Source organism: Podarcis filfolensis (genome assembly GCF_964270895.1).
Source record: "Podarcis filfolensis genome assembly, chromosome: 11".
NCBI classification, from domain to species: Eukaryota; Metazoa; Chordata; class Lepidosauria; order Squamata; family Lacertidae; genus Podarcis; species Podarcis filfolensis.
Window position 1 is genome coordinate 9,006,449 of NC_139613.1, and position 14,157 is coordinate 9,020,605.

The window sequence follows — 14,157 nt, forward strand, 5'->3', positions numbered from 1 at the left end:
CCAGAAGGCCCTCAGCGCTGGACCTCAGTGTCCAGGCTGGATGATGGGGGTGGAGACGCTCCTTCAGGTATACAGGACGGAGGACGTTTAGGGCTTTAAAGGTCAACACCAACACTTTCAATTGTGCTTGGAAACGTACTGGGAGCCAATGAAGATCTTTCAGGACCAGTGTTATATGGTCTCGGGGGCCACTCCCAGTCACCAGTCTAGCTGCTGCATTCTGGATTAATTGCAGAATGGGATGGTGGTCATTTGGGTGCCCAAAACTGTTGCAGAAATTGCAGTTTGACTCCCGAAAATTATTATTATTATTTAATTCTGATATTGTTTTTCTCTGCTTAGTATCCACAACTGTTTACTGGCATCCTCTCTCCATGGAAAGGACTATTGCTCTATGGGCCCCCAGGTACTGTCTGTTTGCAATTGAACTCCCGCACCCCTTACACCACAGCTTGAGAGACCTTTTTTTGCATCCCCTCCCCTTGGGGTAAACACCTTTCTTACTCCTGGCTGAAGGCAGACATAACATTTTTCAATATTGCCCACATCCACGGTGTGGACCTGGCCGCATAAATTCTCTTGCAGCCTTGCATATCCTGTGAGGTGAATGCAAGATCAGCTTCCATTTCTGACACTCTGGCATTCCCTCTTGCTGCAGAGTAGCTGTTCTCCATTTAAAAAGGAAAAGGTTTTTAAAAGACATGTCTCTATATGCTGCCTTTAAAAAATAAAAACAACCACCACCTGTGAATCCCTTGCAAAACTGCTCCAAAAACTGGGAGTGTTTTTGACAGAATGGTTAACTAAACGGCCACTGCATCTGTTCTGGGAGGATTTATTTTACGCAAGGAATGCAGGTATGTAGACTTAGCTGCAATATAAACTCAATAATACCCTTTATTCCTATCTCTAGTCGATCCATTCCTGGGAGAATATTATTTCTCCCAAACCCAAATGATAGTGTTAAGATAGAAAGACAAGGTTTTCTTCCCAGCTAACACTTGCTTGAATGCTGGTCGAGTGATTGTTACGGAAACATCACTGCCGATAAATTATTTTGCTTTTTCAAACTCCTTTCAGATGGTTAATTGGGGATTTTTTAAATGGAGGTACTTCAAACTCCTTTCAGATGGTTAATTGGGGATTTTTTAAATGGAGGTACACCTCTTTTGACCAAATAGCTCAGGGAAATCATTTATTGTGGGGATAAAAGGCTTGCACAGTTCCTCAGTGGGGAGAAATATTGAGGAGCGCCTACGTCGAGACTGAGTCCTGACTTATTTTTCTGCACCTTGTAGGTACTGGGAAGACTTTGCTAGCCAAAGCTGTTGCCACTGAATGCAACACAACCTTCTTCAACATCTCGGCATCCACCATCGTCAGCAAATGGAGGGGAGATTCAGAAAAGCTTGTGAAAGTAAGAGCGCCTTCTGTTTTCCTCATGCCCTGGCAGAAATCCACAGTGTTTGGCAGAGAATCTTTGAGTGAGGTGGCCTAATGCAGGAATGGACATATTCTTCCCCCTCCCCTCCTTTCTTTTCTACAAGCCTCATGGCCAAACTCTTGCTTTGTACCATTCAAACCTGAGTTCATTTTCTGGAACAGGGAAGGTGCAGCTAGCCTAATTTAAGTGGTCCCGAGTCTTCAGTTTGTCTTAGGGATGCAAGAGTTTCCCTTCTACATCAGGGCAAGGTCCACTTAGACCTGTGTCTGTATATCTGTATCTGTATCATCTAGATCAGGACGTGGGTGGCGCTGTGGTCTAAACCACTGAGCCTCTTGGGCTTGCCGATCAGAAGGTCGGTGGTTCAAATCCGCGTGACTGGGTGAGCTCCCGTTGCTCTGTCCCAACTCTTGCCAACCTAGCAGTTCGAAAGCACACCAGTGCAAGTAGATAAACAGGTACGGCTGTGGTGGGAAGGTAAATCGTGTTTCCATGCGCTCTAGCTTCTGTCACGGTGTCCCGTTGCACCAGAAGCGTTTAGTCATGCTGGCCACAAGCCAGAAAGCTGTCTGGACAAATGCCGGCTCCCTTGGCCTGAAAGTGGAGATGAGTGCTGCACCCCATGGTCAAATTCGACTGGACTTAGCCGTCCAGGGGTCCTTTACCTTTTACCTTATCTATATCTATCAAAAAGAAAATGAAGGCAGAATTCTACAACCTTACATAAATTATAATAAAATTTCTTAGTTTTGCATAATTTTGCTAGTTGTGGGGAGGGCAACGACAAGCCAAAGAAGTACTTGAAATCTTACCCATTTTGTCTTTGGAGGTTTTACCAAGGGTTTGCTAGTGCACTGATCGCACACTGCTAAGCCTGTCATTGGAGTTCTAAGGACTAAGTGCTTTTATTATTAAATGACACCTTTGTTTCTTAGTATGATAAGTTATCTGGCCTTTTTCTTTCTGTACTGGTGTGTAAATGCAGAATCCATCTATAATCATCTGGCTGCAGCAGTGAATTAGGCTCACAGTATGTGGTTCCATTAACGGCAAAGATTAAAGTTGCAACTTCAGACACATGCTGGAGTTTGCGTCAGAATGTAGTTTGAATGCAGTCATCTTTTTAAGCAAGGAAAGCAAGAACACATGATGCTAAAAGTGACAGGATATTGGGTTTTACCTCTCCTTAAGAATTCTGTTTGTAGAGCAAAATAAGCCATCATCCTTAGTTTAGAAAGAAAAGCCAACAAAAATCTCATTTTGTATAATACGTGGGATTATCCACGTTGTGTTTTGATCAGGAAAACAGAAGCTATTTAGTCCAACCAACCCAACTTCTAACTTGCATTTATATTTTTTAAAACCCCTTATTTAAAAAAATATATATATGGAGCAACAATACATAAAAGGGGAATGTTTTAATCCTTGGTGCTCTTTTAGGATTTGCCCAGAATCCCTTTCTGGAATAATTTTCTTCTATCCTATTATTTTCCATATACTTGGGTAGGATTTAGGAGAAAAGATTTAAAATGCAAAGACAGGATTATTTGTGTGTGTTTGCTCTTTCTCTCCTCTTTTATAAGCCGTTCAGATTTAAGAAGTGGTTTGGCCTACCAAACCAAGGCAGCGTTTCAGATATTTTCTCCAACTAGCCTTGTGGCATCTGCGTTTCCTTCTCTCTCCCTCTGTCAGCCAGAGCCCATGGCAGAAAACAAAACAAGTGCAGCCTTTTATTTTATTAACTCTGTACCCTCAATTCTCTGAATGGATCATAAGATCATAATGACATAATATGAGTAAGTGAACACAATCATTCACTACAGTCCAATTGCATCAAAGCCAAAAATGCACAACATTTGGCTCTATTCCAGCCCATACTTGGAAGTTGCCATTTGTTTAGGCAGGGGTCAGCAAACTTTTTCAGCAGGGGGCCGGTCCACTGTCCCTCAGACCTTGCGGGGGGCCGGACTATATTTTTTGGGGGGAAATGAATGAATTCCTATGCCCCACAAATAACCCAGAGATGCATTTCAAACAAAAAGACACATTCTACTCATGTAAAAACACGCTGATTCCCGGACCGTCCGTGGGCCGGATTGAGAAGGCGATTGGGCCGGATCCGGGCCCCGGGCCTTAATTTGCCTACCCATGGTTTAGTGTTTTTAAAATATATCTGCTGTGAAAGCAAATGAAGCCTGAGCCCCGGTAAAAGAACTTCATGTGTTTGAAGTTAATACCTTTGTTTTGGGTAAAAACTGATTTATCTGAATGGTCTGCAGTGAACAGAATAATTGTAAATATAGGTTAAAGAGGGATGTGCAGGAAGAACATAGCAATGCAGTTCATCATATGAACTTGGAGGTTTTTAAGCAGAGGTTGGACGGACATTGTCATGTATCATGCATAAGATCTGTGTGTACCTGGTGTTGCTCTCCTCCCGCCCCAAAATTTGAGTTCTACAAGCCCCATTGAAAAGAACAGGAAGTAAGAATGTAAAAAGAGCTGGATCAATCCAAGGGCCCATCTAGCCCAGCATACTGTTCTCACAGTAGCCTGTCAGATGCCTAAGGGACCTGAGTGCAACTCACTTTCTTTATTTGGCGATCACTTGTAGCCGAATATGATTGTCTTCCATGAACACAGTCTTAATAGTGCATCTGTAAGTGATGGTGGAGGCCAATTCTGGATCCACACGTCCTTCCACAGTGGGGACATAGGTTTCCGGGCAGGAGTTGATCACAGTGAGAGTTTGCCAAATGTGCCTTCCTCTTAGCACGTTCCTCCCTTTCGCCCTGAGTTCGAACATCCTCAAAGCCCATGACACCTTTGGTAAAGGCTGTTCTCCAATTGGAACACTCACAGGCCAGTGTTTCCCAGTTGTCGGTATTTATACTACATGATTTAAGATTTTCCTTGAGAGAGTCTTTAAACCTCTTTTGTTGACCACCAGCATTACGCTTTCCATTTTTAAGTTCGGAATAGAGTAGTTGCTTTGGAAGACAATAATCAGGCATCCACACAACATGACCAGTCCAACGAAGTTCATGTTGAAGAATCATTGCTTCATCACTGGTGATCTTTGCTTCTTCCAGTACACTAGCATTAGTTTGCTTGTCTTCCCAAGTGATGTGTAAAAGTTTTCGGAGACACCATTGATGGAATTTTTCAAGGAGTTGGAGATGGCGTTTATAAGTGGTCCATGTTTCACAGTGCTCTCCCTGCTTGTGATCCCTAGCAACTGAAAGTGCGCAAGAGCATGGCAGTGGGGAGATTTGTCCCTCCTGACTTAAGCTGTCTCTCCCTCCCTCCCTCCCCTTTTCTTTTTGGACAGGTGTTATTTGAACTTGCCCGCTACCACGCCCCCTCCACAATCTTCCTGGATGAGCTGGAGTCCGTCATGAGCCAACGAGGCACAGCCCCAGGGTAACAAACGTTCAAGTGGGGGATACCCTTTGGCTGACTGTTTTCCATAAGGCAGATCCTCTTCCCGAACAGCTTAGAAATAAACCTACCTTGCTCACTGCAAGAAAAATCCATTTTCCCTTCCGTATATCTTGCTCTTCCACTTCTGACTCTAAACATCCCCACGTTCAAAAAAAGGAACGAACACAGTATGTTTGGAAAGCCAAATCTGTTTGTGCCAGTAGGTCTGTGACTTAAGCTACTTAGCCTTCCCCCTGGGTTAAGCGTGCCTGGGTCTGATCTGTGTCTGCCTGAATGTGCTACCTGTTATACTCTTGTTCCGAGCTCCCCAGAGGAAAGCTGGAATATAAGAGTAATCAGCAAGTATGTGAGTTTATGTCAAGGGTGGGAAACCTGAGACCCAGGTCCAGATGAAACCTCTAGGTCTCCTTATCCAGCTCATAGGGTTCTCCCTGGGCCTTGCCCTTCTCCAGCCCTGATCTGTGGCCCTACACATGATGGTGCAATGCAGCTACCATCAGTCCCAGCCAGCATGGCCAATGGCCAGGAATTATGGGAGTTGTAGTCCCACAGCATCTCAAGGGCTATAGGTTCCACATCCCTCTAATAGTCCACCCACCTGCTTTTACATCCCAGCCAACGTCCATCCGTACAGTCATTCTCCTTCTGAGCCAGGTTCAAGGTCTCTGTATTAATCTACAAATCCCTGAGCGGCTTAGATTGAGGGTACCTTAAGGACCGCCCAGATCAGGGTTTCCCAAACTTGGGTCTCCAGATGTTTTTCGGACTACAACTCCCATCATCCCTAGGTAGCAGGACCAGTCGTCAGGGATGCTGGGAATTGTAGTCCAAAAACAGTTGGAGACCCCAAGTTTGGGAAACCCTGGCCTAGACCCTTTTATCCTAGCTCAATTAGTTGGTTCAATGTTCTTGGTTATTTTCCATGTTGACAAGGCTCATTGGGCATCAAATTGGAGCCTTTAGTGTGTCGTCGACCCAGTATTGTGGAATACTCTTCCAATAGTGAATCAGCAGGTGCCTTCTGTTCCAACCTTTAAACATCTGCTGAAAATTCTTCTATCCCACCAGGCTTCTTCAGGCAATTCAGAATTCATCTTTCCCTAATAGTTGCTTGACGGCCTTGGGTTTAAATTTTTTATGTACTTTCATTAAATACAAATGGTATTGTAAAAGGTTTTGTTGTTCTCGATGATGTAGTGGTAGATAAATATTTTTATAAATAAATGATAAAGTAACTTCCACCATCAACCACATTCCAAGCAGAGCGCAAGATCTCGCCAAGGAAACCTGTAAAATTGGCTGTCGCTCAGTTGCAGAACGCAGACTTTGCCTGTACCGAAGAATGACAAAATCTGCTTCGAAGCTCTCCTGCATGTCCCACATTCAGCCAAATGGGAGTAGCGAACGGTTACAGATGTGTTTTTTGTGCTGCTCCCATTTATTTTGAGAGCTTCTCAGTAGTTTGCACCATAGTTTGACGCAAGGATATATAGGATTAGTAAGACACACTGAATCAGACCAGAAGTCCATATTGCCTGGTATTTATTGGGAATGTACAAAGCTTGCATACTGCCACTGAACTATGTTCCCTGTAATTATCCAAGCTGATCTAACTTAAGACTTAATAGCCTTCTCACTAAATGCTGGCTTTGGGATCTGCTCAGTGCCTCTTGTCTTAATCTGCATGCAAAGATAAAACTCCAAAGTGTGCATTTCCTTTCGTTTTAGTGCTCTTATATGAGTGGATTCATTGCAGAATTAACTTCTGGGCATTAATCGTCATGAAGTTTGGACATAATGCTTAGGTTTTATCTCATGGAACTTAACCGTGCTTGGAACTGGGGGTTGGGCGAGACAGGGAGATGCAAAACCCATGAATGGGCTTGTGCTTCTGAGCTTGTCCCTGTTTCTGTAACGGCAGTGGTCCGGATGCAGGCCAGGGAATAACATTGATTCCGCCCCTCCCTTTCTCCTTCCTCCATATCTTGGTAGCGGTGAACACGAAGGAAGCCGGAGGATGAAAACGGAATTACTGGTGCAGATGGATGGCCTGGCCCGGTCAGATGATCTTGTCTTTGTTTTAGCGGCTTCCAACCTGCCCTGGTAAGAGATCCGGAGAGTACGCTTTGAATACATTTGCGTGAGCCTCTAAACACAGATAAAGATTTCACTTAGACCCAGAGCAGTAAAAGCCTTGATATTTGGTTAAAGCCTTCAAAGATTAATTGGGAGCTTTTTACTTTGCTCCTGCAGTTCTTGCCGCAGGAGTGCATAATCCTCCGTAAAGGCAACATATGCCGGCCCAAGCCAGCTGCTAATATTTAAAAAGGGGCTTGATGGCCAAGTTATTTACTATGGCTAAGCTAAAGAAGGGTTTCAGCAAAGAAACGTTTAAGGTGCTTAAAACATCCAGTGCTCAGGAAAGATGTGCTCTATAAATAGGCAAGGATGGATTTCATTGGTATTAAAAGGTGACTTTTAAAAGTTTGAGGATAAAACCTTTCAGTTTTTTTAATGTCACGTAGATCTAGTGGAGGGGACGCAGGTGGCGCTGTGGGTTAAACCACAGAGCCTAGGACTTGCCGATCAGAAGGCCGGCAGTTCGAATCCCCGCGACGGGGTGAGCTCCCGTTGCTCAGTCCCTGCTCCTGCCAACCTAGCAGTTCGAAAGCACGTCAAGTGCAAGTAGATAAATAGGTACCGCTCCAGCGGGAAGGTAAACGGCGTTTCCGTGCGCTGCTCTGGTTTGCCATAAGTGGCTTAGTCATGCTGGCCACATGACCCGGAAGCTGTACGCCGGCTCCCTTGGCCAATAAAGCGAGATGAGCGCCACAACCCCAGAGTCAGCCATGACTGGACCTAATGGTCAGGGGTCCCTTTACCTTTACCTTTAGATCTAGTGGAATAGCTGAAAATGCATACTATCCAGATTGTTCTTAGCATATTGGGTGGAAGTCCTGTTGATGCTGTTGCACTCATGGAAGGCTTTTGATCAGTGCCGGATACGTATAAGCTAAACAAGCTATAGCTTAGGGCAGGCATAGCCAAACTTGGCCCTCCAGATGTTTTGGGACTACAATTCCCATCATCCCTGATCACTGGTCCTGTTAGCTAGGGATGATGGGAGTTGTAGTCCCAAACATTTTTTGTTTAAGCAAGCCTGCCCTGACATGGGCATGCCTGTTAATATTAATTACTGTTAATATCAATTCTAAATGTTTAAAGTGTTTTTTCTTGATAATTTTAATATTTATTTTTAAACGCTTATTGGTTTTCCTATAATCAAGCAGTATGTAAGTTGTTCAATAGTGATAAAAACTCAGCCTAATTACTATTTGGCTTTTAGAAGACATCTGAAGGCAGCCGTGTTTAGGGAAGTTTTTAATGTCTGATGTTTTATTGTATTTTTATATTTTGTTGGAAGCTGCCCAGAGTGGTGTGCTATCTGTCTGTCTATCTATCTATCTATCTATCTATCTATCTATCTATCTATCTATTTATATTTAAATAAATAAATAAATAAGGAAGTGCAAACAGCCTCTGTTGTAAAGCACTGTATGTTGAAGTTCAAAGTTCTGATGGTCTGATCTTAGGTCACTGATAGCCCATTCCTGCATGCAGATTCCTGCTTGATTCTGCCGTCCTCATGTGAGAATCATAGAGTTGGAAAGGGACTCCCAAGGCTCATTTAGTCCCGCCCCCTGCAATCTCCGTTCAAGCATAAAAGTGCACTTGTGGACAAGTCCTGCCCTAACGGATCCTGAGCCAGTCTGGGACTTGCGACCCCTCTCCACCCTTTCCCATGATCTCCTAGAGATCGCAACCCACGCTTCAGAAAATGGCGAACAGACCCCCCCCCATATCCACAGTCATTCTTCCCCTTTCCCTTTCCTTTTCTAGGGAACTGGATTACGCGATGTTGCGCCGGCTCGAGAAGAGGATCCTGGTGGACCTCCCGAATAAAGAGGCAAGGCAGGCGATGGTCCAGCACTGGCTTCCTTCTGTGAGCAACAGCGGCGGAGTAGAGCTGAGGACGGAGCTAGACTACAGCTTACTCAGTCAGGTGAGGAGAAGCCATTGCTGTTAACGGCTGCACCTCACAGGGAGCTTTCACAGAGAGCAAGGCATATACACACAGTGCATCGTAAGTAGACCTGGGCCAAGCTGACACAACAGAAAGGAGGCCCACCACCCCAAGAGCTGTGTTTTGGGGGCCAACCTTGAAGGCACCTGACGCAGTTCCATTTTGGCTCTGAGGTTGTACCTCCTCTCGGCTGGGAGACTGGTCTGGAAACCTCCATGTCTGCTACTTTTGGGTTGTTTGGAACGAGGTTCACAAGCAAAGGATGATGATGATGATGATGATAATGATGATGATGATGGTAATAATAATAATAATAATAATAATAATAATAATAATAATAATATTTATACCCCGCCCTTCTGGCTGGGTTTCCCCAGCCACTCTGGGGGGCTCCCAACAGAATATTAAAACCCGATAAAACATCAAACATTAAAAATTTCCCTAAACAGGGCTGCCTTCAGATGTCTTCTAAAAGTCAGGTAGTTGTTTATTTCCTTGACATCTAGTAGTAGTAATAATAATAATAATTTCTACCCCGCCCATCTGGCTGGGTTTCCCCAGCCACTCTGGGCGGCTTTCAACAAAAGATTTAAAAATCAGTCATTAAAAACTTCCCTAAACAGTGCTGACTGTTTTGAGACACTATTGGAAGTCATAGGCACTTACCTGAACACAAAGTGAAATTTCTTGAGCAGATTCCAAAGTTGTGCTTGGAGTGATGGGAGGGCATTCCACAGGGCAGGCACCACTACCGAGAAGAACCTCTGCCTCGTTCCCTGTAACCTCGCTTCTCGCAGGCAGGAAACCGCCAGAAGGCCCTTGGCTCTGGACCTCAGTGACCAGGCTGAATGATGGGATGGAGACACTCCTTTAGGTATACTGGGCCGTGGCCGTTTAGGGCTTTAAAGCTCAGCACCAGCACTTTGAATTGTGCTCGGAAGCGTACGGGGATGAAACTGAAGTACCCACCTGGCAAATGAGAAGTAAAAGAGCTGGGCAAGTAAGAGCAGCGTGTACTGAGGAATGGTTGGTCTTCCTTCACTTCAGTAGGGCAGGAACGGGGGGGAAATAATAGTGGAGGGGGGGAGCCATATTCTAAATGGACATGCTTGTGGAGGGGTGTTCCTCTGGCTCTCAGTCACTTTCTGAAACATCCCATGTTCTTTGAAATGCTACATTTACACCCATTGCATTGGGAAGTTCCTGGAGACTGAACTGTCTCTTTCCAATTTACTTATTAGGAGATGGAAGGATACTCTGGTTCCGACATCAAGTTGGTCTGCAAAGAAGCTGCTATGCGTCCTGTGAGAAAAATCTTCACTGCCCTTGAAAACCATCAGCCAGGTACACCTGTGTTTTTATATTGTAAACCAGCTCTCAGCTCTCACCCGCGCCTCCTAGAAGCTGTCTACATGCGACAGCGGCCACACCCTATGAACGGTTTTGACTGGCCGGTTTGACTAAACCAGGTGAGGGTAGCTGATGGGTCTCAAATCCCCGGTGAGTTAGGGACTTGACCTGCATGCAAGGACAAGTTCTGGTGGATTGAGCGGATGAGACCAATAGTGGTCAAGAAGGCAGTTTCTGCACGTGTTGCAGAGGGAAGTGAGGGGCAGGTGGGGCTTGTCCACATGGAAAGGTAGTCCATCTAGGACAGTGTTTCTCAACCTTGGGTCCCCAGATACTGTTGGGCTACAACTCCCATCATCCCTGACCACTGGTCCTGCTAGCTAGGGATCATGGGAGTTGTAGGCCAAAAGCATCTGGGAACCCAAGGTTGAGAAAGGCTGATCTAGGAGAAGGAAAACTGTGGTTCTAAACCTCACTGCCTCGTGGGACATCTTTGGGAAAAGGAGTGAACCCTACACAAATCCCGAGTAGAGTCCCTAAGACGGTTGGATGGCACCTCATATGCCTCCTTCCAGCAACTCCTGCAGCCAAGCTGGTGCCAGATGTCTTGCTCTGCTTTCCTTTGGACCACATCTGGAAGGCCGAGGGGGGGGCGGTCTTGTCACTGCCCAGGCTTTTCATCCCAGGGAGGTCACTTCAGTGCTGCTAACACAGCAGTTTGTTTCCACCCCTGGGAGTGCAACTCCATTGTCTCTCGAGACAAATGGATGCCAACGATATTGTAAACTGTCCTGTGGCCCTCAAATGGGCAGTAGGGAAATTTAATAAAAACAAGTAAGTACATTCATACCGCGGGTTGAATGTGCTTTAGGTTGAGCGCTTTCGTGTTGCTCTCTGCAGCAACCCGGAAGTAACAGAGCGCGTTACTTCCAGGTTTCGCTGCTCGCACATGCGCACTCAAAATGTCATGTGCGGAAGCGGCAAAATGCAACCTGCGCATGTGCAGTCGCGTCTTGCATTCTATTCAGGATGCGAACGGGGCTCCAGAATGGATCCCATTCGTATCTCGAGGTACCACTGTAAATAAGTTTTCTGAGTGTTCAAGCTGCACAGGCAGTCGCCTGCTGTTGCAGAGTGCTGTGCACTAGCTATCTTCCAGCGACGAACTGCAGTCAGGGCGTTCTATTTCCTGTTATGAAGCACCCCTAAAAAATCACAACTTTTGATATGATGGCCTGATACCTCAGAGGGAAGTTTCACTGCTGTCCTGGAGAAACCTCAAGAGTCTTCATTACAGATAGCCAGGCTCTCATGTTCCAAGCAAGCAGAGTTGAAAGGGAAACGGGCCAGTTCACTGTCTTCTTTTACTGAAAATGCTCTGCCCATATCCTACCATTTATGAATTTAAAAGTGAACGAGGAAGCACCAGACCCTTTCTAGGAGTATTCAGCCAGGACATGGTCATCTCTATGTCCCACCTCCCTCCCTCCCAATTACTCATCAGGAAGTTTCAAGAGCCCAAGGCTGTTTTGCCAGTAGAGCCCAAAATAAATAGCGATATCTCTTCTCCACCTCACCTGGGCAGCGGAATAATTTTTTCTAGAAGCCTTTTTGCAGACATTTTATTTAGTCAAGCTGGCACCATTTTAAAACTTTCAACACCCATTCAGTGTCGAGGAGATAGGATTGATAGTCTCTGTTGCATCCAACTAAGTCGTCAGAAGTGCTGCTTCTCGCCTTGATAGCTAGGAATTTTTTAGATACCTCATCTCTCTCTGCCCAGCCACTTTCCTGGGGACTTCCCCACTTCCTTCTCCCTTGTTCCCTTTTGCTGCTAAAGAGGTGTTGTCACCTCTCCCCACGTGCCTTCAACAAACCCCACCCTCACAGAATAAGGACGAGGTATTACCGTATTTTTCGCACTATAAGACGCACTTTTCCCCTCCCCAAAAGTAAGGGGAAATGTGTGTGCGTCTTATGGAGCAAATGCAGGCGGGAGGCTCTGCTCAGCGCTCCCTTTAAAGAGCGTGTGGAGCGTGTGTGCAGCTCTTGGGGGCTTTTCCCCGAGGAGGGAGAAGGGCCCCCAAGAGCCGCACACAAACTCCACACGCTCTTTAAAGGGAGCACGGCTCTTGGGGGAGCAGTCTCTCCCGGGCAGGGGATGAAGGCTCCCATTGCTGGGGAGAGGCTGTGCGTGGCTAAGCAAGAATCCCGCTGGCTGTCCTGGCTTCTGGGATTCAGAATCCCGCCCCCCTCCCCGTTTTCCTCTTCCAAAAACTAGGTGTGTCTTATGGTCTGGTGCGTCTTATAGAGTGAAAAATACGGTACATTCCCCCTCAAGCCCGTCATCTGACCAACTCTATCCCCCACCTCCCGCAGCTTCTTCCATATTCAAGGGGAGACTTGAGTAGTATTTACACCCATTCTTCTTTTGTCAATGTATATGCCATCAACAGGGCGGCTGGGACAATAACATGAACAAATGGGGTGTGTGTGTTTTGGTCCATGCTCTTCTTTCCGCAGACAGCGGGAGCTTACCTGTAATTGAACTGGACACAGTCACCACCGAAGACTTCCTGGATGTGATCACTCACACGAAGCCCTCTGCTAAGAACTTGAGCCAAAAGTACACCGAGTGGCAAAAAGAATTTGAGTCCGTCTGAACTCCACCACCCGGCAAGTCAAGATTTCAACCATCCAGATCCCAACAAATTTCTGGGAGCCAGAGACTGAATACTTAACATTAAAACAGATATTATTTTTCCTTTCTAAGAGAAACAGAACAATCCATTCTCAAAGGTGCACACTTATTTTTTATTTTTAAGAACTGAGAGGGGCTTGCCAGTTGTTTGCTGTTGAGCCTCTCAACTCTCCTGCCTTTACTAATAGGCAACGGGAAACATTTTTGCACTGTATTTTATGCCTGAAATCCAATTAATTGTAATATCCTCTTACATCCACCGCCAGACATACACACCTCCCTGCTGACACTTGGGATCCACCGCACACTGACACCACAAGTATTTTGCTGCTGGCGCTCCCCTCTTCAGAGGAACAAGGACAATATTTGCAATACCAGAAGAGGTGGTGGTTAGTTGGACTTCTCAGGGATCCTTGTATTAAAAGCAGCAGGTGTTGAGCAGGACTTGCAACAATGAAGAATAAACTTCTGGTCCTCTTTGAGGGATGCATTCTGGGATCCCATTTCACCCCTTGCCTGAGTTTATTGAGAATCTAAGGTAGACTTTTCAAAGATTATTTCCCCGTAAGTGAAGGGATCACTTGTGTCTTGGGGCCAAACATGACGCAGCCTTAGAGCTGGATAACCTCCCAACAGTTTTTGAACATTGCAGCTGTGGGAGACGCAGCAGTGGGGAGGGGTGCTTAACCCTGTCCTGCAGGCTGCTTTCCTATGAAAGTTGACAAGTTGCTCTCGCAAAAGGTGCTTCTTCCTCAGAAGAGGATACCAGGGCCATGGATTTGGCTTCAGTGGGAGACTCAGAGGCTTCCCCTATTCATGTCTCTCTCCTTTACATCATATGATCTTCTAAAGCTAGACATAGGGCCTTCGTGTCAAATTGCCCCTAGGCTGTGGAACCACTAAACTGATGCGACTGGAACTGTTTTAATTTGGGATTTTAAATTGTTGTAACCTTCCCTGGGGACCTGCTGATGAAGCATGGGTAATAACAGCAGCAGCAGCAAATTTATGGATGATAACTAGGGCTGGGCAATATCTGGCTTTCAGCATCGTGATATATCAACCAGCTAAACGTTGCAATATACCAGTAAAGTGGTACCTCCGGTTACGAACTTAATCTGTTCTGGAGGTCTG

General features: G+C 45.7%; 1 protein-coding gene across 2 annotated transcripts in view; it reads left to right on the forward strand.

Annotated features, from left to right (window-relative positions):
* Positions 1–13,521, forward strand: part of KATNAL2 (katanin catalytic subunit A1 like 2) — a 39,145-nt gene extending 25,624 nt beyond the window's left edge. For both annotated transcript variants that reach the window (XM_083575717.1, XM_083575718.1), the window contains 7 exons: positions 343–406; positions 1,299–1,417; positions 4,776–4,867; positions 6,881–6,991; positions 8,789–8,951; positions 10,214–10,316; positions 12,846–13,521. In XM_083575717.1, the coding sequence (XP_083431843.1) occupies positions 343–406; positions 1,299–1,417; positions 4,776–4,867; positions 6,881–6,991; positions 8,789–8,951; positions 10,214–10,316; positions 12,846–12,985 (792 nt within the window). In that variant the 3' untranslated portion in view covers positions 12,986–13,521. The remainder of the gene's footprint in view (positions 1–342; positions 407–1,298; positions 1,418–4,775; positions 4,868–6,880; positions 6,992–8,788; positions 8,952–10,213; positions 10,317–12,845) is intronic.
* The last annotated feature ends 636 nt before the right edge of the window (positions 13,522–14,157 follow it).